General features: G+C 47.1%; 1 protein-coding gene across 1 annotated transcript in view; it reads left to right on the top strand.

Moving 5' to 3' along the window:
* Positions 1-24383, top strand: part of LOC120372032 (IgGFc-binding protein-like) — a 93859-nt gene that overhangs the window by 19927 nt on the left and 49549 nt on the right. The window contains exons 13-46 of the mRNA XM_039488715.1: positions 1085-1356; positions 1863-1919; positions 2024-2173; positions 2811-3067; positions 3170-3254; positions 3385-3474; positions 4339-4580; positions 4672-4958; positions 5051-5328; positions 5695-6293; positions 6539-7106; positions 7275-7477; positions 7585-7965; positions 9227-9513; positions 9874-10145; positions 10891-10947; positions 11052-11201; positions 11839-12095; positions 12198-12282; positions 12413-12502; positions 13367-13608; positions 13700-13986; positions 14079-14356; positions 14723-15321; positions 15568-16135; positions 16304-16506; positions 16614-16994; positions 18261-18547; positions 18908-19179; positions 20869-20916; positions 21140-21226; positions 21515-21565; positions 22116-22363; positions 22705-22882. Of these exons, the coding sequence (XP_039344649.1) occupies positions 1085-1356; positions 1863-1919; positions 2024-2173; positions 2811-3067; positions 3170-3254; positions 3385-3474; positions 4339-4580; positions 4672-4958; positions 5051-5328; positions 5695-6293; positions 6539-7106; positions 7275-7477; positions 7585-7965; positions 9227-9513; positions 9874-10145; positions 10891-10947; positions 11052-11201; positions 11839-12095; positions 12198-12282; positions 12413-12502; positions 13367-13608; positions 13700-13986; positions 14079-14356; positions 14723-15321; positions 15568-16135; positions 16304-16506; positions 16614-16994; positions 18261-18547; positions 18908-19179; positions 20869-20916; positions 21140-21226; positions 21515-21565; positions 22116-22363; positions 22705-22882 (8396 nt within the window). The remainder of the gene's footprint in view (positions 1-1084; positions 1357-1862; positions 1920-2023; positions 2174-2810; positions 3068-3169; positions 3255-3384; positions 3475-4338; positions 4581-4671; positions 4959-5050; positions 5329-5694; positions 6294-6538; positions 7107-7274; positions 7478-7584; positions 7966-9226; positions 9514-9873; positions 10146-10890; positions 10948-11051; positions 11202-11838; positions 12096-12197; positions 12283-12412; positions 12503-13366; positions 13609-13699; positions 13987-14078; positions 14357-14722; positions 15322-15567; positions 16136-16303; positions 16507-16613; positions 16995-18260; positions 18548-18907; positions 19180-20868; positions 20917-21139; positions 21227-21514; positions 21566-22115; positions 22364-22704; positions 22883-24383) is intronic.

Genomic DNA, 24383 nt, shown 5'->3' with positions numbered 1-24383 from the left:
CCGTGCCCCATGCTGCAGAGGAAGGCAAAAAACCTTCATGGCCTCTGCCAATCTGCCCTGGAGGAAAATTCCTTCCCAACCCCAAATATGGCGATCAGTTAAACCCTGAGCATGTGAGCAAGACTCACCAGCCAGCACCCAGGAAAGAATTCTGTGTAGTAACTCAGATCCCACCCCATCCCATCACAGACCACTGGGCATACTTACCTGCTGATAATCAAAGATCAGTTGCCAAATTAATTGCCAAATTAGGCTATCCCATCATACCATCCCCTCCATAAACTTATCAAGCTTAGTCTTAAAGCCAGATATGTCTTTTGCCCCCACTACTCCCCTTGGAAGGCTGTTCCAGAACTTCACTCCTCTAATGGTTAGAAACCTTCGTTTCTAATTTCAAGTCTAAACTTCCTAGTGTCCAGTTTATATCCATTTGTTCTTGTGTCCACATTGGTACTAAGCTTAAATAATTCCTCTCCCTCCCTAATATTTATCCCTCTGATATATTTATAAAGAGCCATCATATCCCCCCTCAGCCTTCTTTTGCTGCATCAGTTATGAAAGTAAAAGAAATTGCTTGAGCCCCAGGACCTAATTGCTTGAGTCCTGGCACATCTTTCATTACAAATTAAGCCCGGGGTATGCGAGAGAATCCAGGTCTGTAGAAATTCTACATTGATCCAAATAGCTAGACAGTCTTTCTCCGTCTCTTGACATCTTCAGATCAAGACTGGATGCCATTCTAGATTATATACTTTAGCCAAACACAAGTTATTGGGATCAATGCAGGGGTAACTGAGTGAAATTCTATGGCCTGTAATGTGCAGGAAGTCAGACTAGATTATCTAATGGTCCCTTCTTGCCTCTGCGAATCTGGCCCATCTGCCCTGATCCTGCAAGATTATGAGCATCATCAGCTTCCACTGAAGTCAACATCTAGTTGAGAGCGCTTAGCAGCTCACAGAATTGGGCACATAGGTTTCAGCGGGAGTTGAGGGAACTCCTTGCAGAATCATGCCCTTGCTGAATACTGAAACAGAAATGCTCAACACATACCAGATCTGACATTTATCCCTTGTCAACACAGCTGTGATCCAGTTCCTGTTATACCACCAGCCTGCAACCCTGTGCATGAGTATGAATATGAAGAATTCTGCAAAGTTATTTTGGCAAGTGGAGGGCCTTTCGAAGCTTGCCATTGGTATATCCCCCCTCAGCTGTACTTTGAGAGCTGTGTCTACGACCAGTGTGCCACAGGAGGAAATACCGAACAGTTTTGCTCATCCTTAGACGCGTATGCTGCAGCATGTGAAGGTAGAGGTATAAGTCTGGGAGACTGGAGAAAAGAGACAGTCTGTGGTAAGTAAAGAGGTGCTGTTAGAATGTATCTCATCGAAATGAACCACACCACATTTTAGGGGCGTGTATTATTTTCTTGATATTTCCATTCATAAAGAGACTTATTGGAGACATGTTTACAAAACATAATATTCTGGGATGATTTAAAACAATACAGCTGAATCTTGTTTGTGTGGTGAGCAATCGGGCAGTACACATGTCAGAGCTCCTCTTTTTATGGACAGGGATATAGTTGGTAATAATCATCAGCATTAATACTGTCTAGAAGAAGATGATGTGAATTACAGCAAATCACTATGACATTGTCTCATTCTAGTAGATGAAACTTTTAAACTGTTTTTGTGTCTTACTTTTAAGGCATAGTCGGATATAGAAATATTTCATATTAATAGCAATAATGTACTATCCTCCACTGATACGCCCACATGGGTACAATATGACATTACACACATACTGACATTGACTAATTGTTTCATCTCTTAACATGATTTTCTCTATTCCCCTAGCAGCCACCACTTCCACTGTGGAGCCTTCGACATCATTCACTACCACGGACGTGACAGGTGTGTAGCAAGTTCCTGCTCCGGGAGCTAGTGTTGGGAGACAGGGAGAAACCTCCTTTGGGATCATCACAGGAAATATCACCTCTCTTCTGTTCGTTTTCCAGTTCCCCCAGCTCATTGTAACATGTCCTGTTCATTTGACACTGACTTCTGTGACTGGACACAGTCAGTCTCTGACAGCTTGGATTGGAAACGACACCGAGGGCCAACCTCCTCGCCAAACACAGGACCCTCGTACGACCACACTACAGGAGGTAGGGACTGCAGCCTACACCTAGCTCTGTTGTATAATGACGGGGCCGGCAGGAAAGCAATTCAGGAGCAGGCTGGAAGGGCCTTTGGGTCAAATACAGAGTCGATGCCTCTAGGGGCAGATCCAGAGCCCAGTGGGGTCAATTTGACATCACAAAATATTAGTAACTTTCTTCATTGGAAGAGAGCGGATAATTTCTTTAGCAAAAACCAGCTCTTGGGGTCAGTGAGAAGACTCCCATTCAGATGAACATGCGCCCTTGGATTACTATAGGAGTAATGGTATCGAGGGTGAAAATACGACATCACAACAAATCAGTGACTTTTGGAAGAGAGCAGATAATTTCTTTAGCAGAAACCAGCTCTTACAAGAAAAAAAAAATCTCCCTGTAGGCTGCAAAGCAAGGAACCTAGATGACTGGATAAACAAATAGAAAGGAAATAGCTGAGAGCACTGTCTGGAGTCTCTCATGGAGTTGTGTGTGCTTTCCTCAGACCCATTGGAAACAGAATTCCATATCGCTTGTGTTACGTTAAGGATCTAAATGTGCCTGTGGTGTTTATGCTGTCAGGAGTGTTGTCATTGTTTGCCATGGCCTAAGGCATGTACATTCCTTTGTAACACACGGTTTGTTTCAGATGGTTACTTCATCTACCTGCAAGGGAGCGAGGCAAGCTCTGGAGCTGTGGCTCACTTGGAGGGCCCTGTGTGCAGTGCCAATGGAGCCCATTGTTTCCGCTTCTGGTATCACATGTACGGAGTGGCTCATGCAATGGCACTGAGAGTTTATGTCACTGAGGATGGAGCACCCCGTCTGGTGTGGTCAGAGACAGGAAATAAGGGCGATAGGTGGAACTTTGCAGCAGTCACTGTGTATAACAGAGGAGATATGCAGGTAGGTGAAAGCATTTGCCTTGGCTCTTATAATGATGGGGCTTTTAATGAAGATCTAATGAATGTGAAACAAACTAACTCTGGCAACTTCCCCTTCCCCTAGATCCTCCTGGAGGGGATGCGGGGTGAAGATTTCCGCAGTGACGTAGCAGTGGATGATGTATCTCTCGTAGACGGATATTGCCCAGGTACAGTGCATCACGTCAGAGTTCCTGTTTTTATGGACAGGGCTACGTGGTAATAATGGTCAGCGTTACCATTGTCTGGACCAAGAAGATGTGAGTTGCAGCAAATTTCTATAACATAGTCTCATTGTAGGCGATGGACCGACATCAACAGTGAGCCCCACATCAGTCACCACTCCCTCTTCTACAGGAACCACCACGTCACCTCCGTTGCCAAGTTCAGGTGAATTTCTCTGCCATAAATGACAATTAATTAGCATGTCACACTGATCGTCAGATTCCGCACAGCTCTTCTGCTCCTATTCTGTATAAATGTGAGGGCAAAACATGTCCCAAAGGTGTAGAAATCATCTAGGTGAATAACAGTGTGGTTGTAGCCATCTCGATCCCAGGATATTGGAGAGACAAAGGAGGTGAGGTCATATCTTTATTGGACTAACGTTTGTTCGTGAGAGAGACAAGTGTTGGACATTTCAGCTTCTATTCTACAGTGACACTCTGAGTTAGTCTGGCAGAGCTGAAGAGAGCATTGTGTATACTCAAGATCTTGTCTCTCTCACTGACAGAAGTTGGCCCAATAAAAGATATTACCTCACCCCTATTAACATAAGAACGGCCATACTGGGTCAGACCAAAGGTCCATCTAGCCCAGTATCCTGTCTTCTGACAGCGGCCAATGCCAGGTGCCCCAGAGGGAATGAACAGAACCGGTAATCATCAAGTTATCCATCCTCTGTCGCCCATTCCCAGCCTCTGGCAAACAGAGGCTAGGGACACCATCCCTGCTCATCCTGGCCAATAGCCATTGATGGACTCATTCTCTATGAACTTATCTAGTTCTTTTTTGAACCCTGTTATAGTCTTGGCCTTCAAATCTTGTCTCTCTAGGTGAATAGCATAATTCCCATCAGGAAATCCAGGCAGCAGGTACAATAGGAAGTATTCTAATCACGATGGCTGGTGGCCGGTGAAAAGCTCAGGCCTGGAACGAATGTTTCCAAACCAAGTTGTCCGACGCTAACAGGACGAGAAGCCATTGTGGAAGTGATTGAATTAAAGCTGTGATTTATTGTGCTTTGCCCCCCAGAGTCCTGTGTGGTGTCAGGGGACCCTCACTACTACACCTTTGATAAACAAACCCATCACTTCATGGGGACCTGCGCCTACACCCTGTCCAAGCTGTGTGATGGAAACAGCACGCTGCCCTACTTCAATGTGGAAGCAGCGAATGAGCACAGAGGAGGCAACACTCGCGTGTCCTATGTCCAATATGTGGATGTTGATGTTTATGGCATGAGGATAACACTAGAGAAAGGGGGAGTCGTGAAGGTAGGTTCAGGGAGGGAGGCCGAGTAGCTTGCTGAGAATGAGCTTGGAAGATCATTTATTTACAAGCAGGGCTTACCTTCTTCATGTCTAGGTGAATGGAAAGGGAGAGATCGTCATCCCCTTTGCCCCATCGTCGGGTGTGCAAATCTCCTCCAGCGGGCTTTATGTCGTGGTCAGCACAGACTTTGGGTTGACCGTGAAGTTTGATGGGAACCATCGAGTGGAAGTGACTCTTCTGAGCTCCTTTAAAGAGAAGGTTTGTGGGATGTGTGGGAACTACAACGGGAACGCAGCAGACGACTTTCTGAATCCAGATGGGGTGCTGGAGGCAGACTCTACCAGCCTTGGCAACAGCTGGCAGGTCTCCAATCACACCAGGTTTGTAGCTCTCATGGTGGAATTCTCTGATAAGTATCAAATGTCAAGGGAAAGCCACCCAACAAAGCAAGGACTTCTCTCTTTTCTCTCAGTTGTCTTCCAGGAACGGGCCATGATCCAGTCTGCGACGAGAGTGATAAGCAAATCATTGCCAGCAGTGCTTTCTGTGGTCTCCTGACAGATGTGAATGGCCCATTTAAAAAGTGCCACCGGGTGCTAGATCCTACCATTTACTTCAGCGGCTGCTTTTATGACCAGTGTGAATTGCAAATGGATCCTGACTCCCTCTGCAAAAGTCTGCAGTCTTACGCGGATGCCTGTCGGTCCAGGGGAGCTGAGATAGATGCTTGGAGGAATGCTACCTTCTGTCGTAAGTACAAGCAAACATGAGATTTTCCACTGCGAGTTTCATGGGCGTGTTTGGAACGGCTTTCATAGCTCAAGAAAATAAATTGTTTGGAACCAGGGCAATTGGAAAGCATTGCACATGCTTACTCATTGTTTTAGGTGTCATTGGGCATCATGCTCTTCCGCAGTTGCAGTAGCACCTTGGGAGTTTTCATTTCCGAGAAACCAACATGGCATCAATTGGTGCAGCTGATACTGTAACTAAGGAGAACTGAAGCTGGCATATCATCGCACTGCATATGAAATAATTGGCATGTGATCAGAGGGCAAAGAGCATTGATTAGTATAATACTTCCTCATCTAATTAGAAAGGTTTTGTTTTCTGCAGCAATTGACTGTCCAGCCAACAGTCACTATGAAGCATGCACAGCAGCCTGCCCTGCCACCTGTGTCAACCCGATGGCTCCTGCCAGCTGCAGCCTGCCGTGTGTGGAAGGATGCGTGTGCGACAGTGGTTATCTTCTCTACAACGATGGCTGTGTCCCCAGCAGTCAGTGCGGGTGCTGGCACAACGGCAAACACTACCCTGTTGGCGCTGAATTCTGGACCGATGACACCTGCTCCTCTAAATGCACATGTCCCTCTCGGGGGAGCAAAGTAACCTGCTCTAACGCAGCCTGCCCAGCCGATTATTACTGTGGGGTTCAGAACGGGGAACCTGGCTGCTACCGTGAGACGTACGGGATCTGCCGAGTCCACAACGACCCTCATTACAACACGTTTGACAGAGAGACTCACCACTTCATGGGGGTCTGCACCTACACACTGGCCAAAGTGTGCACCAACTCCAGCTCTCTGCCTTATTTCAACGTAGAAGCCAAGAACGAGCATCGCGGGAACCCCACTGTGTCCTATGTGCAGAAAGTCCTGGTGGAGGTTTATGGACAACACATAGAAATTCTCAGAAACCATCCGAGCCAAGTGCTGGTAAGGAGCATTTCCTCAGTAGGGGAATTCCAGATCGGGATTGAGCTTTGTTCTGTGTCCTTCTGTACAGGTGACCGTTTGTCACTCTCCTCTGTTGAACAGGAATCCGTGACTCCTGGTCTTTCAAACTTTAGATGACTATTTGCAATGAATGAGTCAATTTGATGGCTAATTTCTCCCTTACAATGTCGTAGGGCCTCACTCTGGGGAAATCACGTGGCATGTTTCCTTCCTTTTCCCATTAGGTCAATGAGGTGTTAACAACCCTTCCTGTCCGCGCAGCTGGTGGGTCAATCACAGTGAGCAGGAGTGGACGCTACGTTATCCTAGAGACAGATTTCAGACTGAGGGTTTCCTATGACACCGATCACTCGGTGGAAGTGAAGGTGCCCACCACCTATTTCAACAGGACCTGTGGCATGTGCGGTAACTTTAACAATCGGAGAGAGGATGACTATATGATGCCAGATGGGCAGCAAGCCAAGAACTCTAATGAGCTGGGAAACAGCTGGCGTGTCAAGGATGACGATCCTTTTTGTGATGTCATTGTCCCACCCGATGACATCTGCACTGCAGACCAGGAGAACCTCTACAGAACAGACAGATTCTGTGGCATGATAACCAAGAGGCCTGGCCCCTTTGGGATCTGCCACTCCGTGATCAATCCTGAGAGCATCTTTGAGAGCTGTGTCTATGACCTCTGTGCGCTGAATGGGAGTGAGGCGCTCCTGTGTAGCGCTCTGGCGACTTACGCTGATGCGTGTCGGGAAGCTGGGGTGATGCTCCCCCCCTGGAGAAATGCCACCTTCTGCCGTGAGTAGCAAATCTGGAGCATCCAGTCGTTGTTCAGCAACCAAATTTGTACTTTAATGACCTGACGTGATTGTGAAGAACCCTTGTCAGCGCGACTGTCTCCCTGTGGGGTGTGTTTCCGATGGGGCTTTGTTGGTTCTAATTCTCTTCCGCTTGTTACACTTGCAGCTCCCACGTGCTCTGCTCCCAACAGCCACTACGAGCCTTGTATGACTGCCTGCCCTGCCACATGTCTGGACCGCCTCGCCCCCGAGAACTGCAGCAAGCCCTGTGTCGAGGGCTGCGCGTGTAATTCTGGATTCGTTCTCAGCGGAGGCACCTGTGTGCCGGAGGACAAGTGCGGCTGTGTGTTCCAGGACAGATACTACAGCGTGAGTGAAACCACTGACCTGAGTGCACCAGGTGGCAAACTTATCTGCCAGCATCACCCTCTTTAATGGCATTCGTTTATGTATTTCTTGCCTGTGTCTCTCTGCAGGAAGGAGAGAGCGTCGTGACGGAGAACTGCACGAGCCGGTGTGAGTGTCTGGGAAATGGCAACATGACGTGCAGTGAGCTGTCTTGTGGTCCAGATGAGATCTGCAAGATTCAAACTGGCCTGCGGGGATGTTATCCAGCTGGCACCACTACCTGCCACATCTACGGTGACCCACATTACACCACCTTTGATGGGAAACTTCACCACTTCCAGGGTGCCTGCAACTACACTGTGGTGGAGACCTGCAATAACGCCTCTGGCAGCTTTAGGGTTACCACCCGAAATGAACACCGTGGCAGCCCCAGCTGGACAGCCATTAACTCCGTCGCCCTCACTCTGGATGGCATCCACATTGCACTCGGAAAGAAAGGAATTGTCTACGTAAGCACCTTTCTCATCCTAATCCAAATGTATTCCATTGTGTGCATTTCATGTCATGTGAATCTGCTTTAACCAGCCTACAGTCTGTCTTAAACTCTCAGTGCCTTAGGGGAAATAGACCCCTTGCTATCTTAGAATCCAGGTCAGCAAACACTGTCTAGAGATTTGAATTAGGAACTTGGAGTCAGGAGTCCTGATTACTGTCTGAGCTTGGGTGACCCGCTTCCCCTCTCTGTATCTCAGTGCACCTATCTGTAAAGTCAGCATAAAAATTCATTCTCGCCTCCCAGTGATTAGTGAAGTGACGTGATTGGAGATTCATATTGCCTGAGAATAGTGAATTTCTTTCCAGGCCATTCATAACTAAAGAGGGTGTAAAAGAGCATGTACTGGAGACAAAGGTTTTTAAATCCGGAGGCCCTGATCACTTGCAGCCAAGAGTTCTCAAATGGCTGAGAGAGATCTCTGGCCCACTGAGATTCATTTTTAATAAATCTTGGACTACCAGGGAAATCCCAGAAGACTGGAAAGTGAGAAAGTTGGGCCAAGAGTTAAAAGTGACAAGTGGTGTGACCCTGGTAATGATGTGGGGAATCATCATCATCATTTGGGGTGACATCTATTGGGGTTCTGCAGGGATCAGTTCTAGACCTGGCACTAATCAGTATTTCTATCAATGATCTGAAAGCAAATATAAATGGAGAGCTGGTTCAAATAGCGGATGACACAAAGATTGAGGACGTAGTAAAATAATGACCAGGACAGGGCAGTCACACAGAGCCATCTGGATCCTGGTAAGCGGGGCCCACTCAGACAAAATGTAGTTTTGGGGACGTACGCACCAAGGGAAGTAGTGAGTTGAAGCAGGGAGGTGATTTTACCCGTGAGTGTGGCATTCCCGTGACTGATAGCAGAGGCCTGCGGACACCAGTTCTGGTGCTCACATTTTTAAAAGAATTTACGAAAAGGGGAGAAGGTGCAGAGAAGATCCCTGAAAACGCTAGAGGGCTTGAGTGGTTTTGATGTGGTAAATATTTCCATAAATTCCAGTGCTTTTTAAAAGCCAAGAAATGTTCTACAAATGGTTTTTGTTTATATTTTTCATATGCCATGTCTAGAAAAGTCTGTGCCCCAGAATATTTTTCTTCATATGTGCAAGATCCAAAAAACAAAGGGTCTTTGGGAACGTAACAGTGCAGAACATACACTTTTCACTCTGGTGCTTCTTCCCAGTTTCATTCCGTCTTTCTTTCCCATTCAGATTAATGGTGCCCTGGCCTCTCTCCCTGAAACTCCTCTTCCTGGAGTGACCGTTTCACTCATCGGACGCTACGTACAAGTTACAACCAACGTGGGCATCCAGCTGCAGTTCAACGGGGACCACGAGCTCTTTGTAAGAGTGACTGAGAAGTACAAAGGGAGACTGTGCGGATTGTGTGGGACGTACACGGGGACCCAGCAGGACGACTTCAGGAGACCTGATGGGGTCGTGGTGGCAGACGTCAATGAATTTGGAGCCAGCTGGAGGGTGCCTGACGACGAGTGGCCGTGAGTAGAGGGATATATAGTATGGCCATATATTTAATTAGGAAATTAAGGGAACCTGCTGTCCTTGGAATCACTGAGACTTGGGTACGTATATTGGAATCACCCATATACAATGATACCAACCTGAACATTAATCCAACTGGTAAACTTCACAAGGTGGAGGGGAGTTTGGATCCAGAGTTTTATTTTGGTCTCATCTCTAGTTTTATTCCATGAACACAGGTGTTTATGTTTTTGTTTTGTGTTAAGCTGGGAATTGGGTTGCTTTAGAGTAGCTGTGGCTGCCTGGAGTCCGATTCAGCCTTATCACTATCACTGCGCTTTTCTGAGTATTTAACCCTTCTGCTTTTTGTATTTTAGTTGCAATTCAACTATCGTCCCACCTGTAACGTGCACTCCCTCCGAGCAGCAGGCAGCCGAGGAACGGTGCAGAATCCTAACGGACCGCGAGGGCCCATTCGCACCGTGCCATTCTGCGGTGCCATCCGCTCTGTACTTTGAGAGCTGTGTCTATGACCAGTGTGCCACAGGAGGAAGCTCTGAGCAGCTCTGCAATGATCTGGAATCCTATGCGGCAGCCTGTGCAGCGGCAGGAGTCGCTCTGGGAGAATGGGCTGCAGACACTATCTGCGGTAAATTTCAGCTGGTATCAGTTAGGGTGACCAGACAGCAAATATGAAAAATCGGGACAGGGGTGGAGGGGGTAATGGGTGCCTATATAAGAAAAAGACCCAAAATCAGGACTGTCCCTATAAAATTGAGACATCGGGTCACCCTAGTATCAGTAGATGTGTATGTGCCAAATTAAATGCCCACGGCATTTGTGGGGATGAGTATTTAGAAGGTAGAAGGTGTCAATTTTCTTGCCGATAAGAACATCTCGAATACAATTGTACTGGCTGTACCCACAGGGGAGCAAGAAAAGCCCTTTACCAATGTTTTTCCTACGTTTCCTCTCTGGCTGCAGGTTTCTTCTGAGTGCTACTTTTCCTGGCTTTTTTGTCCTGGCATATTAGCTATAGCTACTTCCACTTGGCAAATGCTATACTTTAAAATGTCTGCAGTCTGAGGGAGAAAGTCCTTTGGTTTTAGTTGTTTCCTCGCAATACAGGCAGTTTATTGATTCGGTTTGAGAAGCTCTGTCTCTGATTTCCTGAGAGAAGCTCTGTATGATCCCTTTTCCTTCATAACAGATCTCTTACGTGTTAACAGTTTTTGTGACTTACTTTTAAGGCACAGCCATGGTGGGATATAGAACTATTTCATATTAATAGCAGTAATATAATAATCTCCCCGCCCCGATACTGCCACATGGGTACAATATGACATTACACACACATATGACATTGACGGACTGTTTGATCTCTGTTCCCATAGCAGCCACCAATTCCACTGTGGAGCCTTCGACATCATTCACTACCACGGACGTGACAGGTGTGTAGCAAGTTCCTGCTCCGGGAGCTAGTGTTGGGAGACAGGGAGAAGCCTCCTTTGGGATCATCACAGGAAATATCACCTCTCTTCTGTTCGTTTTCCAGTTCCCCCAGCTCATTGTAACATGTCCTGTTCATTTGACACTGACTTCTGTGACTGGACACAGTCAGTCTCTGACAGCTTGGATTGGAAACGACACCGAGGGCCAACCTCCTCGCCAAACACAGGACCCTCGTACGACCACACTACAGGAGGTAGGGACTGCAGCCTACACCTAGCTCTGTTGTATAACGACGGGGCCGGCAGGAAAGCAATTCAGGAGCAGGCTGGAAGGGCCTTTGGGTCAAATACAGAGTCGATGCCTCTAGGGGCAGATCCAGAGCCCAGTGGGGTCAATTTGACATCACAAAATATTAGTAACTTTCTTCATTGGAAGAGAGCGGATAATTTCTTTAGCAAAAACCAGCTCTTGGGGTCAGTGAGAAGACTCCCATTCAGATGAACATGCGCCCTTGGATTACTATAGGAGTAATGGTATCGAGGGTGAAAATACGACATCACAACAAATCAGTGACTTTTGGAAGAGAGCAGATAATTTCTTTAGCAGAAACCGGCTCTTACAAGAAAAAAAAAATCTCCCTGTAGGCTGCAAAGCAAGGAACCTAGATGACTGGATAAACAAATAGAAAGGAAATAGCTGAGAGCACTGTCTGGAGTCTCTCATGGAGTTGTGTGTGCTTTCCTCAGACCCATTGGAAACAGAATTCCATATCGCTTGTGTTACGTTAAGGATCTAAATGTGCCTGTGGTGTTTATGCTGTCAGGAGTGTTGTCATTGTTTGCCATGGCCTAAGGCATGTACATTCCTTTGTAACACACGGTTTGTTTCAGATGGTTACTTCATCTACCTGCAAGGGAGCGAGGCCAGCTCTGGAGCTGTGGCTCACTTGGAGGGCCCTGTGTGCAGTGCCAATGGAGCCCATTGTTTCCGCTTCTGGTATCACATGTACGGAGTGGCTCATGCAATGGCACTGAGAGTTTATGTCACTGAGGATGGAGCACCCCGTCTGGTGTGGTCAGAGACAGGAAATAAGGGCGATAGGTGGAACTTTGCAGCAGTCACTGTGTATAACAGAGGAGATATGCAGGTAGGTGAAAGCATTTGCCTTGGCTCTTATAATGATGGGGCTTTGAATGAAGATCTAATGAATGTGAAACAAACTAACTCTGGCAACTTCCCCTTCCCCTAGATCCTCCTGGAGGGGATGCGGGGTGAAGATTTCCGCAGTGACGTAGCAGTGGATGATGTATCTCTCGTAGACGGATATTGCCCAGGTACAGTGCATCACGTCAGAGTTCCTGTTTTTATGGACAGGGCTACGTGGTAATAATGGTCAGCGTTACCATTGTCTGGACCAAGAAGATGTGAGTTGCAGCAAATTTCTATAACATAGTCTCATTGTAGGCGATGGACCGACATCAACAGTGAGCCCCACATCAGTCACCACTCCCTCTTCTACAGGAACCACCACGTCACCTCCGTTGCCAAGTTCAGGTGAATTTCTCTGCCATAAATGACAATTAATTAGCATGTCACACTGATCGTCAGATTCCGCACAGCTCTTCTGCTCCTATTCTATATAAATATAAGGGCAAAACATGTCCCAAAGGTGTAGAAATCATCTAGGTGAATAACAGTGTGGTTGTAGCCGTCTCGATCCCAGGATATTGGAGAGACAAAGGAGGTGAGGTCATATCTTTATTGGACTAACGTTTGTTCGTGAGAGAGACAAGTGTTGGACATTTCAGCTTCTATTCTACAGTGACACTCTGAGTTAGTCTGGCAGAGCTGAAGAGAGCATTGTGTATACTCAAGATCTTGTCTCTCTCACTGACAGAAGTTGGCCCAATAAAAGATATTACCTCACCCCTATTAACATAAGAACGGCCATACTGGGTCAGACCAAAGGTCCATCTAGCCCAGTATCCTGTCTTCTGACAGCGGCCAATGCCAGGTGCCCCAGAGGGAATGAACAGAACTGGTAATCATCAAGTGATCCATCCTCTGTGGCCTATTCCCAGCCTCTAGCAAACAGAGGCTAAGGACACCATCCCTGCTCATCCTGGCCAATAGCCATTGATGGACTCATTCTCTATGAACTTATCTAGTTCTTTTTTGAACCCTGTTATTGTCTTGGCCTTCAAATCTTGTCTCTCTAGGTGAATAGCATAATTCCCATCAGGAAATCCAGGCAGCAGGTACAATAGGAAGTATTCTAATCACGATGGCTGGTGGCCGGTGAAAAGCTCAGGCCTGGAACGAATGTTTCCAAACCAAGTTGTCCGATGCTAACAGGACGAGAAGCGATTGTGGAAGTGATTGAATTAAAGCTGTGATTTATTGTGCTTTGCCCCCCAGAGTCCTGTGTGGTGTCAGGGGACCCACACTACTACACCTTTGATAAACAAACCCATCACTTCATGGGGACCTGCGCCTACACCCTGTCCAAGCTGTGTGATGGAAACAGCACGCTGCCCTACTTCAATGTGGAAGCAGCGAATGAGCACAGAGGAGGCAACACTCGCGTGTCCTATGTCCAATATGTGGATGTTGATGTTTATGGCGTGAGGATAACACTAGAGAAAGGGGGAGTCGTGAAGGTAGGTTCAGGGAGGGAGGCCGAGTAGCTTGCTGAGAATGAGCTTGGAAGATCATTTATTTACAAGCAGGGCTTACCTTCTTCATGTCTAGGTGAATGGAAAGGGAGAGATTGTCATCCCCTTTGCCCCATCGTCGGGTGTGCAAATCTCCTCCAGCGGGCTTTATGTCGTGGTCAGCACAGACTTTGGGTTGACCGTGAAGTTTGATGGGAACCATCGAGTGGAAGTGACTCTTCTGAGCTCCTTTAAAGAGAAGGTTTGTGGGATGTGTGGGAACTACAACGGGAACGCAGCAGACGACTTTCTGAATCCAGATGGGGTGCTGGAGGCAGACTCTACCAGCCTTGGCAACAGCTGGCAGGTCTCCAATCACACCAGGTTTGTAGCTCTCATGGTGGAATTCTCTGATAAGTATCAAATGTCAAGGGAAAGCCACCCAACAAACCAAGGACTTCTCTCTTTTCTCTCAGTTGTCTTCCAGGAACGGGCCATGATCCAGTCTGCGACGAGAGTGATAAGCAAATCATTGCCAGCAGTGCTTTCTGTGGTCTCCTGACAGATGTGAATGGCCCATTTAAAAAGTGCCACCGGGTGCTAGATCCTACCATTTACTTCAGCGGCTGCTTTTATGACCAGTGTGAATTGCAAATGGATCCTGACTCCCTCTGCAAAAGTCTGCAGTCTTACGCGGATGCCTGTCGGTCCAGGGGAGCTGAGATAGATGCTTGGAGGAATGCTACCTTCTGTCGTAAGTACAAGCAAACATGAGATTTTCCACTGCGAGTTTCATGGGCGTGTTTGGAACGGCTTTCATAGCTCAAGAAAATAAATTGTTTGGAACCAGGGCAATTGGAAAGCATTGCACATGCTTACTCATTGTTTTAGGTGTCATTGGGCATCATGCTCTTCCGCAGTTGCAGTAGCACCTTGGGAGTTTTCATTTCCGAGAAACCAACATGGCATCAATTGGTGCAGCTGATACTGTAACTAAGGAGAACTGAAGCTGGCATATCATCGCACTGCATATGAAATAATTGGCATGTGATCAGAGGGCAAAGAGCATTGATTAGTATAATACTTCCTCGTCTAATTACAAAGCTTTTGTTTTCTGCAGCAATTGACTGTCCAGCCAACAGTCACTATGAAGCATGCACAGCAGCCTGCCCTGCCACCTGTGTCAACCCGATGGCTCCTGCCAGCTGCAGCCTGCCGTGTGTGGAAGGATGCGTGTGCGACAGTGGTTATCTTCTCTACAACGATGGCTGTGTCCCCAGCAGTCAGTGCGGGTGCTGGCACAACGGCAAACACTACCCTGTTGGCGCTGAATTCTGGACCGATGACACCTGCTCCTCTAAATGCACATGTCCCTCTCGGGGGAGCAAAGTAACCTGCTCTAACGCAGCCTGCCCAGCCGATTATTACTGTGGGGTTCAGAACGGGGAACCTGGCTGCTACCGTGAGACGTACGGGATCTGCCGAGTCCACAACGACCCTCATTACAACACGTTTGACAGAGAGACTCACCACTTCATGGGGGTCTGCACCTACACACTGGCCAAAGTGTGCACCAACTCCAGCTCTCTGCCTTATTTCAACGTAGAAGCCAAGAACGAGCATCGCGGGAACCCCACTGTGTCCTATGTGCAGAAAGTCCTGGTGGAGGTTTATGGACAACACATAGAAATTCTCAGAAACCATCCGAGCCAAGTGCTGGTAAGGCGCATTTCCTCAGTAGGGTGATTCCCGATAGGGACCGAGCTTTGTTCTGTGTCCTTCTGTACAGGTGACCGTTTGTCACTCTCCTCTGTTGAACAGGAATCCGTGACTCCTGGTCTTTCAAACTTTAGATGAATATTTGCAATGAATGAGTCAATTTGACGGCTAATTTCTCCCTTACAAGTGTCGTAGGCCCTCACTCTGGGGAAATCACGTGGCATGTTTCCTTCCTTTTCCCATTAGGTCAATGAGGTGTTAACAACCCTTCCTGTCCGCGCAGCTGGTGGGTCAATCACAGTGAGCAGGAGTGGACGCTACGTTATCCTAGAGACAGATTTCAGACTGAGGGTTTCCTATGACACCGATCACTCGGTGGAAGTGAAGGTGCCCACCACCTATTTCAACAGGACCTGTGGCATGTGCGGTAACTTTAACAATCGGAGAGAGGATGACTATATGATGCCAGATGGGCAGCAAGCCAAGAACTCTAATGAGCTGGGAAACAGCTGGCGTGTCAAGGATGATGATCCTTCTTGTGATGTCATTGTCCCACCTGATGACATCTGCACTGCAGACCAGGAGAACCTCTACAGAACAGACAGATTCTGTGGCATGATAACCAAGAGGCCTGGCCCCTTTGGGATCTGCCACTCCGTGATCAATCCTGAGAGCATCTTTGAGAGCTGTGTCTATGACCTCTGTGCGCTGAATGGGAGTGAGGCGCTCCTGTGTAGCGCTCTGGCGACTTACGCTGATGCGTGTCGGGAAGCTGGGGTGATGCTCCCCCCCTGGAGAAATGCCACCTTCTGCCGTGAGTAGCAAATCTGGAGCATCCAGTCGTTGTTCAGCAACCAAATTTGTACTTTAATGACCTGACGTGATTGTGAAGAACCCTTGTCAGCGTGACTGTCTCCCTGTGGGGTGTGTTTCCGATGGGGCTTTGTTGGTTCTAATTCTCTTCCGCTTGTTACACTTGCAGCTCCCACGTGCTCTGCTCCCAACAGCCACTACGAGCCTTGTATGACTGCCTGCCCTGCCACATGTCTGGATCGCCTCGCCCCCGAGAACTGCAGCAAGCCCTGTGTCGAGGGCTGCGCGTGTAATTCTGGATTCGTTCTCAGCGGAGGCACCTGTGTGCCGGAGGACAAGTGCGGCTGTGTGTTCCAGGACAGATACTACAGCGTGAGTGAAACCACTGACCTGAATGCACCGGGTGGCAAACTTATCTGCCAGCATCACCCTCTTTAATGGCATTCGTTTATGTATTTCTTGCCTGTGTCTCTCTGCAGGAAGGAGAGAGCGTCGTGACGGAGAACTGCACGAGCCGGTGTGAGTGTCTGGGAAATGGCAACATGACGTGCAGTGAGCTGTCTTGTGGTCCAGATGAGATCTGCAAGATTCAAACTGGCCTGCGGGGATGTTATCCAGCTGGCACCGCTACCTGCCACATCTACGGTGACCCACATTACACCACCTTTGATGGGAAACTTCACCACTTCCAGGGTGCCTGCAACTACACTGTGGTGGAGACCTGCGATAACGCCTCTGGCAGCTTTAGGGTTACCACCCGAAATGAACACCGTGGCAGCCCCAGCTGGACAGCCATTAACTCCGTCGCCCTCACTCTGGATGGCATCCACATTGCACTCGGGAAGAAAGGAATTGTCTACGTAAGCACCTTTCTCATCCTAATCCAAATGTATTCCATTGTGTGCATTTCATGTCATGTGAATCTGCTTTAACCAGCCTACAGTCTGTCTTAAACTCTCAGTGCCTTAGAGGAAATAGACCCCTTGCTATCTTAGAATCCAGGTCAGCAAACACTGTCTAGAGATTTGAATTAGGAACTTGGAGTTTGGAGTCCTGATTACTGTCTGAGCTTGGGTGACCCGCTTCCCCTTTCTGTATCTCAGTGCACCTACCTGTACAGTCAGCATAAAAATTCATTCTCGCCTCCCAGTGATTAGTGAAGTGACGTGATTGGAGATTCATATTGCCTGAGAATAGGGAATTTCTTTCCAGGCCATTCATAACTAAAGAGGGTGTAAAAGAGCATGTACTGGAGACAAAGGTTTTTAAATCCGGAGGCCCTGATCACTTGCAGCCAAGAGTTCTCAAATGGCTGAGAGAGATCTCTGGCCCACTGAGATTCATTTTTAATAAATCTTGGACGACCAGGGAAATCCCAGAAGACTGGAAAGTGAGAAAGTTGGGCCAAGGGTTAAAAGTGACAAGTGGCGTGACCCTGGTAATGATGTGGGGAATCATCATCCTTTGGGGTGACATCTATTGGGGTTCTGCAGGGATCAGTTCTAGACCTGGCACTAATCAGTATTTCTATCAATGATCTGAAAGCCAATATAAATGGAGAGCTGGTTCAAATAGCGGATGACACAAAGATTGAGGACGTAATAAAATAATGACCAGGACAGGGCAGTCACACAGAGCCATCTGGATCCTGGTAAGCGGGGCCCACTCAGACAAAATGTAGTTTTGGGGTCATACACACCGAGGGAAGTAGTGAGTTGAAGCAGGGAGGTGATTTTAGCGGTGAGTGCGGCATTCCCGTGACTGATAGCAGAGGCCTGCGGACACCAGTTCTGGTGCTCACATTTTTAAAAGAATTTACGAAAAGGGGAGAGGGTGCAGAGAAGATCCCTGAAAACGCTAGGGGGCTTGAGTAGTTTTGATGTGGTAAATATCTCCATAAATTCCATTGCTTTTTAAAAGCCAAGAAATGTTCTACAAATGGGTTTTGTTTATATTTTTCATATGCCATGTCTAGAAAAGTCTGTGCCCCAGAATATTTTTCTTCATTCTGCACTATGTGCAAGATCCAAAAAACAAAGGGTCTTTGGGAACGTAACAGTGCAGAACATACACTTTTCACTCTGGTGCTTCTTCCCAGTTTCATTCCGTCTTTCTTTCCCATTCAGATTAATGGTGCCCTGGCCTCTCTCCCTGAAACTCCTCTTCCTGGAGTGACCGTTTCACTCATCGGACGCTACGTACAAGTTACGACCAACGTGGGCGTCCAGCTGCAGTTCAACGGGGACCACGAGCTCTTTGTAAGAGTGACTGAGAAGTACAAAGGGAGACTGTGCGGATTGTGTGGGACGTACACGGGAACCCAGCAGGACGACTTCAAGAGACCTGATGGGGTCGTGGTGGCAGACGTCAATGAATTTGGAGCCAGCTGGAGGGTGCCTGACGACGAGTGGCCGTGAGTAGAGGGATATATAGTATGTCCATATATTTAATTAGGAAATTAAGGGAACCTGCTGTCCTTGGAATCACTGAGACTTGGGTACGTATATTGGAATCACCCATATACAATGATACCAACCTGAACATTAATCCAACTGGTAAACTTCACAAGGTGGAGGGGAGTTTGGATCCAGAGTTTTATTTTGGTCTCATCTCTAGTTTTATTCCATGAACACAGGTGTTTATGTTTTTGTTTTGTGTTAAGCTGGGAATTGGGTTGCTTTGCAGTAGCTGTGGCTGCCTGGTGTCCAATTCAGCCTTATCACTATCACTGCGCTTTTCTGAGTATTTAACCCTTCTGCTTTTTGTATTTTAGTTGCAATTCAACTATCATCCCACCTGTAATGTGCACTCCCTCCGAGCAGCAGGCAGCCGAGGAACGGTGCAGAATCCTAACGGACCGCGAGGGCCCATTCGCACCGTGCCATTCTGCGGTGCCATCCGCTCTGTACTTTGAGAGCTGTGTCTATGACCAGTGTGCCACAGGAGGAAGCTCTGAGCAGCTCTGCAATGATCTGGAATCCTATGCGGCAGCCTGTGCAGCGGCAGGAGTCGCTCTGGGAGAATGGGCTGCAGACACTATCTGTGGTAAATTTCAGCTGGTATCAGTTAGGGTGACTAGACAGCAAATATGAAAAATTGGGACGGGGTGGAGGGGGTAATAGGAGCCTATATAAGGAAAAGACCCAAAATCGGGACTGTCCCTATAAAATCGGGACATCGGGTCACCCTAGTATCAGTAGATGTGTATATGCCAAATTAAATGCCCACAGCATTTGGGGGGGGGATAGCATTTAGAAGGCAGAAGTTCAGCTGAATTTCTCTGATATAAATGACTCCTTAAAGATCTGCAGTTAATTGGCATGTCACGCCAATCGTCAGATTCTGGTCAGCTCTTCTGCTCCTACTCTGTATGAATGGGAGGGCAGAATATGTCCCACAGGCTTAGAAAGGATCCAGGCAAATAGCAATGTTGTTGTAGCCATCTCAATCCTAGGAAATTAGAGAGACAAGGTGGATGAAGTCATATCTTTTATTGGACATTACATATTAGCGATACATAGTACTGCCCCCTGCGCTAAAGCTTATCAAAGAGGCACCCCACCACAACCACCTTCTCCATCTATTTTGCCAGAGCAGTCCACATTTCCTGTGCTCTTGTCAAAATGCCAGAAAAGCTAAACCATTTTTTTATGTTGCCAAAATGTTTTGCTTTGTTTTGACTCAATTTTTTTCTACTTTTGGATTTGCTGAATTTTTTTTAATGTCATTTTCAGTTCAGCCAGAAACAAAATATTGTTTTATTTTTATTTTGGAATTTCCAGGGAATAAAAAAAATATTTATTTGTCCAGCTGTAACAATAATGCTCACTCAAAAGGGGTCTGAAGCCAGGTGGAAGACACTCTAAATTTTGGCATTTTCCTAACTTCACAGTGCTTGACTTTGGAAACTTAATGTTCTAATGTAATTTATTTTGTCTAACAATTATTTATCTTGCAGTAGCATTTACAGGCCCGGATTTTGTTCTGTATGCATACGTGCTCACAGACAATCCCTATCAGAAAAACATTATGATTAAAAGTAGAAAACAAAAAAACAACTTTTAGTGGCAATTAGGTTGCACCAGGACACAGCTGTGCACTAGAAACCTGAAGAGAATGGAAGGAGATATATTAAGGGGAAAAAATTCCTTTTCACCTTGACATTGTCTAAAACATTTTCAAAAAAACTCCATCTCCAACAGATATTAAAAAGCAATATACATATGGCTTAATCAAATTTACATTCGGCATGAAACTTAAACACTTCTCTCATGATTCTATCTCAGTTATATCAGTGAGTATGCATATCTGACTGTAACAGGTTTCAGACATTTAGGAATCAGAGGGGTAGCCATGTTAATCTGTATCAGCAAAAACAACGAGGAGTCCTTGAGGCACCTTAGAGACTAACAAATTTATTTGGGCTTCAGCTTTCGTGGGCTATAATCCACTTCATCAGATGCATGGAGTGAAAATCACCCCTTCTTCTCAGCAGTTGGGAATTGGCCACCTCCACCCAAATTGAATTGCCCTTGTTAGCACTGACCCCAACTTTATAAGGCAATTCCCATCTTTTCGTATGCTGTATATTTTTACCTGCCTACTGAATTTTTCACTCCATGCATCTGATAATTTACAGTCTAATAAAAAGATATCCAAGGCTCATCCTATGACACTTTTCACAGAACAGAATGACCAACCTCTTAATGTTTTTTCCTTTGTATCTTTTTCCAGGAGCCCCGATTACGTCAAGTCCAACTACAGTAGGCACCAGTCCATCAGGTAACGTGGATCTCTCAGTGCTTTCTCAATCTCCTTGACATTTCCTGGTGGGCTGTGAACTTGGTGGCTGCTTTCAGATGAGGGTTCAGATAACGTAACATTTGGGATGCAGAATGAAGGGTCCATTTTGAAGAAGTGTCCACAGTTCTCCCCATGTATGTTACTGAACCTCACGCTGGGTTCTTGGTTCTCACTAACCAACGCTGTGATCATCTCTTGTTAGAGTCTACAACAGTGCAAGAAACAACCCCTGCTTCAGAGAGCTCTTCACCCCACACAATAAGCACCACAGCAGAAGGAAGTACCACAGGTAAATCTGCTAGGAGACAGTTGCTGAGAATAAACCCTTCTCTTTGCTCACAGCCTAGTACTTGAGGGTGGGGGAGGGGGTAGAGACACATTCAATCTGTTTATTGTGAGGAATTCTTAGAGCTGTTGCTGTTTTGATATATGCCATGTGCTCTGTGTTTCTAGAATCACATTTCTCAGACGCGATGAATTCGTCTCACAGAAAACTGTACTAGAGCTTTCCTATTGTACTCTTCACAGAACACAATGACCAACCTCTTAATGTTATTTCCTTTGTATATTTTGCCAGGAAAATCCCCGACCACTGCAATTCCAACTACAGTAGAGCCCTGTCAGACAGGTAACGTGAGTTCCTCCATATTGGACAAATCTCCTTCCCATTGACTTGCAGTAGAGCCTTGGGTTCATCCCTTAGCTACTCAAGTGGTGAAATGGGTTGCTTTACATGGGAGCTTCCTCTCTGGAGTCTGCACAAACAGAAAGGAACATGACCTGCCAGTGATCACTCCCGGCTTCTTCCCAAGCCCCACTCCCGCTGTGAGAGCAGGGTTCAGATCTTGTCCCTGATCACAAGGGAAAATGAGTTTGGAAGGTCTCAGCCTAGTTTCCACATCACCAGTTCAAGACCCAGATCAGAGAGGATGACTTCCCTGAGTTTCCAGGGAGCCTCACAGATGACTTCCAGTTACAGCACGATGGCATTTAGGGATGGGGCAGCTGTCCTGGCTCCTCCCCACTCTGTGCCCGGTTGATGCTGTTCCTGTTAGCTCTCAAGTGGCGTGAGCAGGAAGCGCGCACCAACGTGACGTGCTTGGTGGAGCGCAAGCGACAGCGCTGCAGTAACGGGGTAGGGATTTGCATGGGATTACTCCACATTTCTTCCTTTTAAGGCCGTGCCACCTGCAGTGCCTCAGGGGACCCGCATTACTACACGTTTGACGGCAGAGTTCACCATTTCATGGGAAACTGCACTTACACCCTCTCCAAAGTCTGCAACGACTCCAGGGGGCTTCCACCCTTTGACGTGTCCACCACCAATGAGCACAGGGGCTCCAATACCAAAGTTTCCTATGTAAAGGCAGTGCACGTGGATGTCTATGGAAGTCAGATTTCCTTGCTGAAGAACAGGAAAGTGAATGTAAGTGACGTGTTATTTAAAAGGAGAATTTTAATCACCTGACATCCTTAAACTGAGACCTGCAGAAATTGAGACATTTGATTGGCTGTATAGGTCTCCTGGTGGGTTTCTGTTTCCTCATTGGTTGGGTGGCTTCTTAGAATTAGGCTTCCACTGAGAATACTCAGCATTGGCAGTTGAAACTTGCTGTCTGTGAACATTCTGTCATATTTCATCCAAATTCCCAGTGTGAGTGAGAACAGTCCTGCCAGGGAACTAGTTGGCTAGCCAATTTGTGGGCGTGTCACTGGGAATTATGGGGGTACTTAGTCATGACCAGATTTTCCCAACGTGTTGTACAGGTGAATGGCACCAGAAGGAACCTGCCTGTGGTGATTGAAAACAAGATCAAGGTCCAGATCAGCGGGGGCTATGTGCTCTTGGAAACTGATTTCGGACTCTGGGTCAGATTTGACGGCAATCACTATGTGGAGGTCTCAGTGTCCAGCTGTTACAAGGGGCAGCTCTGTGGTCTGTGTGGTGAGTATCCCTGCTCTTGAGAACCTTCAAGTCATATGATCTGGAGCTTTTCAATTAATCATGAAGTTTGGGGATTAGTTGGGGTTTTTGTACGGTGTTATGTTTATCCCAGAGTAAGCTAGTCTGTCTTGTATGGGCTGCGATTTAGGGTATTGGAGAAAAGGAACCATTATTGTTTGGGTACCTGGCAATCGTAACATACAAGAACTCTGGTTACCCAGAAGTTAACTCGAGTGTCAGAAATGACAACTGCAGATGTCATTTTTAACAGGAGAGGAATCTCACATTCAAAACTACAGTCTAAATAGTATCCCAGTTCTGCCCTGGATGCCTCTGGTCAACGTCCCCTCATATCTTTTTTCTCTCACTTGCATCGCAGTGTGTCTGTCTCTCTTTGATTGGGACTATCCGGCCTAATCTATGCTTTTCATTTCTTTAAACTTGGAAACGACAATAAAACTTTAAGGCCGTTCTTGTGGCTAAGGAGAGATTTCCAAGTCACCGTTTACCAGCTGTCCTGAGCTATTCTGTTCTGCTGTCTTGTTCCTTGGACTCGCAGATCCATACTGTCTCAGCACTGTCGTAGTTACAGACCGAGCACAGGCCATAGCTCCTCTGATCACAAGAAACAGTGCAAAGCTCTGGCTCTTCTACCACATCCTGGGCTCTCCTTCTGTGCCCGTCTGCTCTTGGTGAAGCTGCCACTCCCAGCCCTTCCCAGCTGGAGCTCAGCCTTCTGGCTTTGGCTGCCTTCTCCTGTCAGCCTCTCTGTGTTCTGAGGGAGAAGGCACCATATGTACTGCCCTCCTCGGCAGAGCTCCCCCCACTTGGCTGGGAGAGAGAGGAATCCTGCCCCGCCCGGCACTACAGGGCTACCGGGCCCGAGCCCTTACAGGGGCAGTGTCCTGGGTTTTCCCATCCAACTACTCATTCCCTTGCGACCGCTTCCTCTCTTCTGGCGTCGGCCATTTCCTTTGTCTTTGTTCCTTGCAGTATTCCTGGAACGGGGTCTTCTGACTGCCTCTAGTCTTAAAGGGCCAGTGTACCCCATTACGTGGAATAACCATCCAGCAGCCCAGATGCTTATCGGACGCTCATCCACTTTTCTCTGGGATGAAAACGGGGCTATGAAACTTGGAGTGCTAGAGTTTAAGCCAGAAGGGACAAACTACGTCATCTACTCTCACCTCTTGTAGGTCAGGGGCCACTAACACACCCAGCCACCTGCACATTACACCCAACACCTGGAATTACATTGCAAGAGTAGGTTGTGTTGTGAGGTGTCCCTGGATCTGGATGGACTCGAAGTTCCCATGGGCTGACATTTCCTTGAGTGTTACCCACATGGCTTCTAAGCCTCAGAAATGATAGAGTGTGCGTGTAAGGGTGCAGGTTAGTTCCATTTGCTCCAAAAATATAGAATCCTACCATTTAATCTAAAGTAGATGCTTCATCAGCTGTTAACAGCGCGGCATCTGAGACGTGTAGGGAGCAATTCTTA

The sequence above is a fragment of the Mauremys reevesii genome, linkage group 9 (genome assembly GCF_016161935.1).
Source record: "Mauremys reevesii isolate NIE-2019 linkage group 9, ASM1616193v1, whole genome shotgun sequence".
In the NCBI taxonomy this organism is placed as follows: Eukaryota; Metazoa; Chordata; order Testudines; family Geoemydidae; genus Mauremys; species Mauremys reevesii.
Note: the sequence above shows the minus strand (reverse complement) of the source record. Positions and strands in the feature narration are given on the sequence as shown.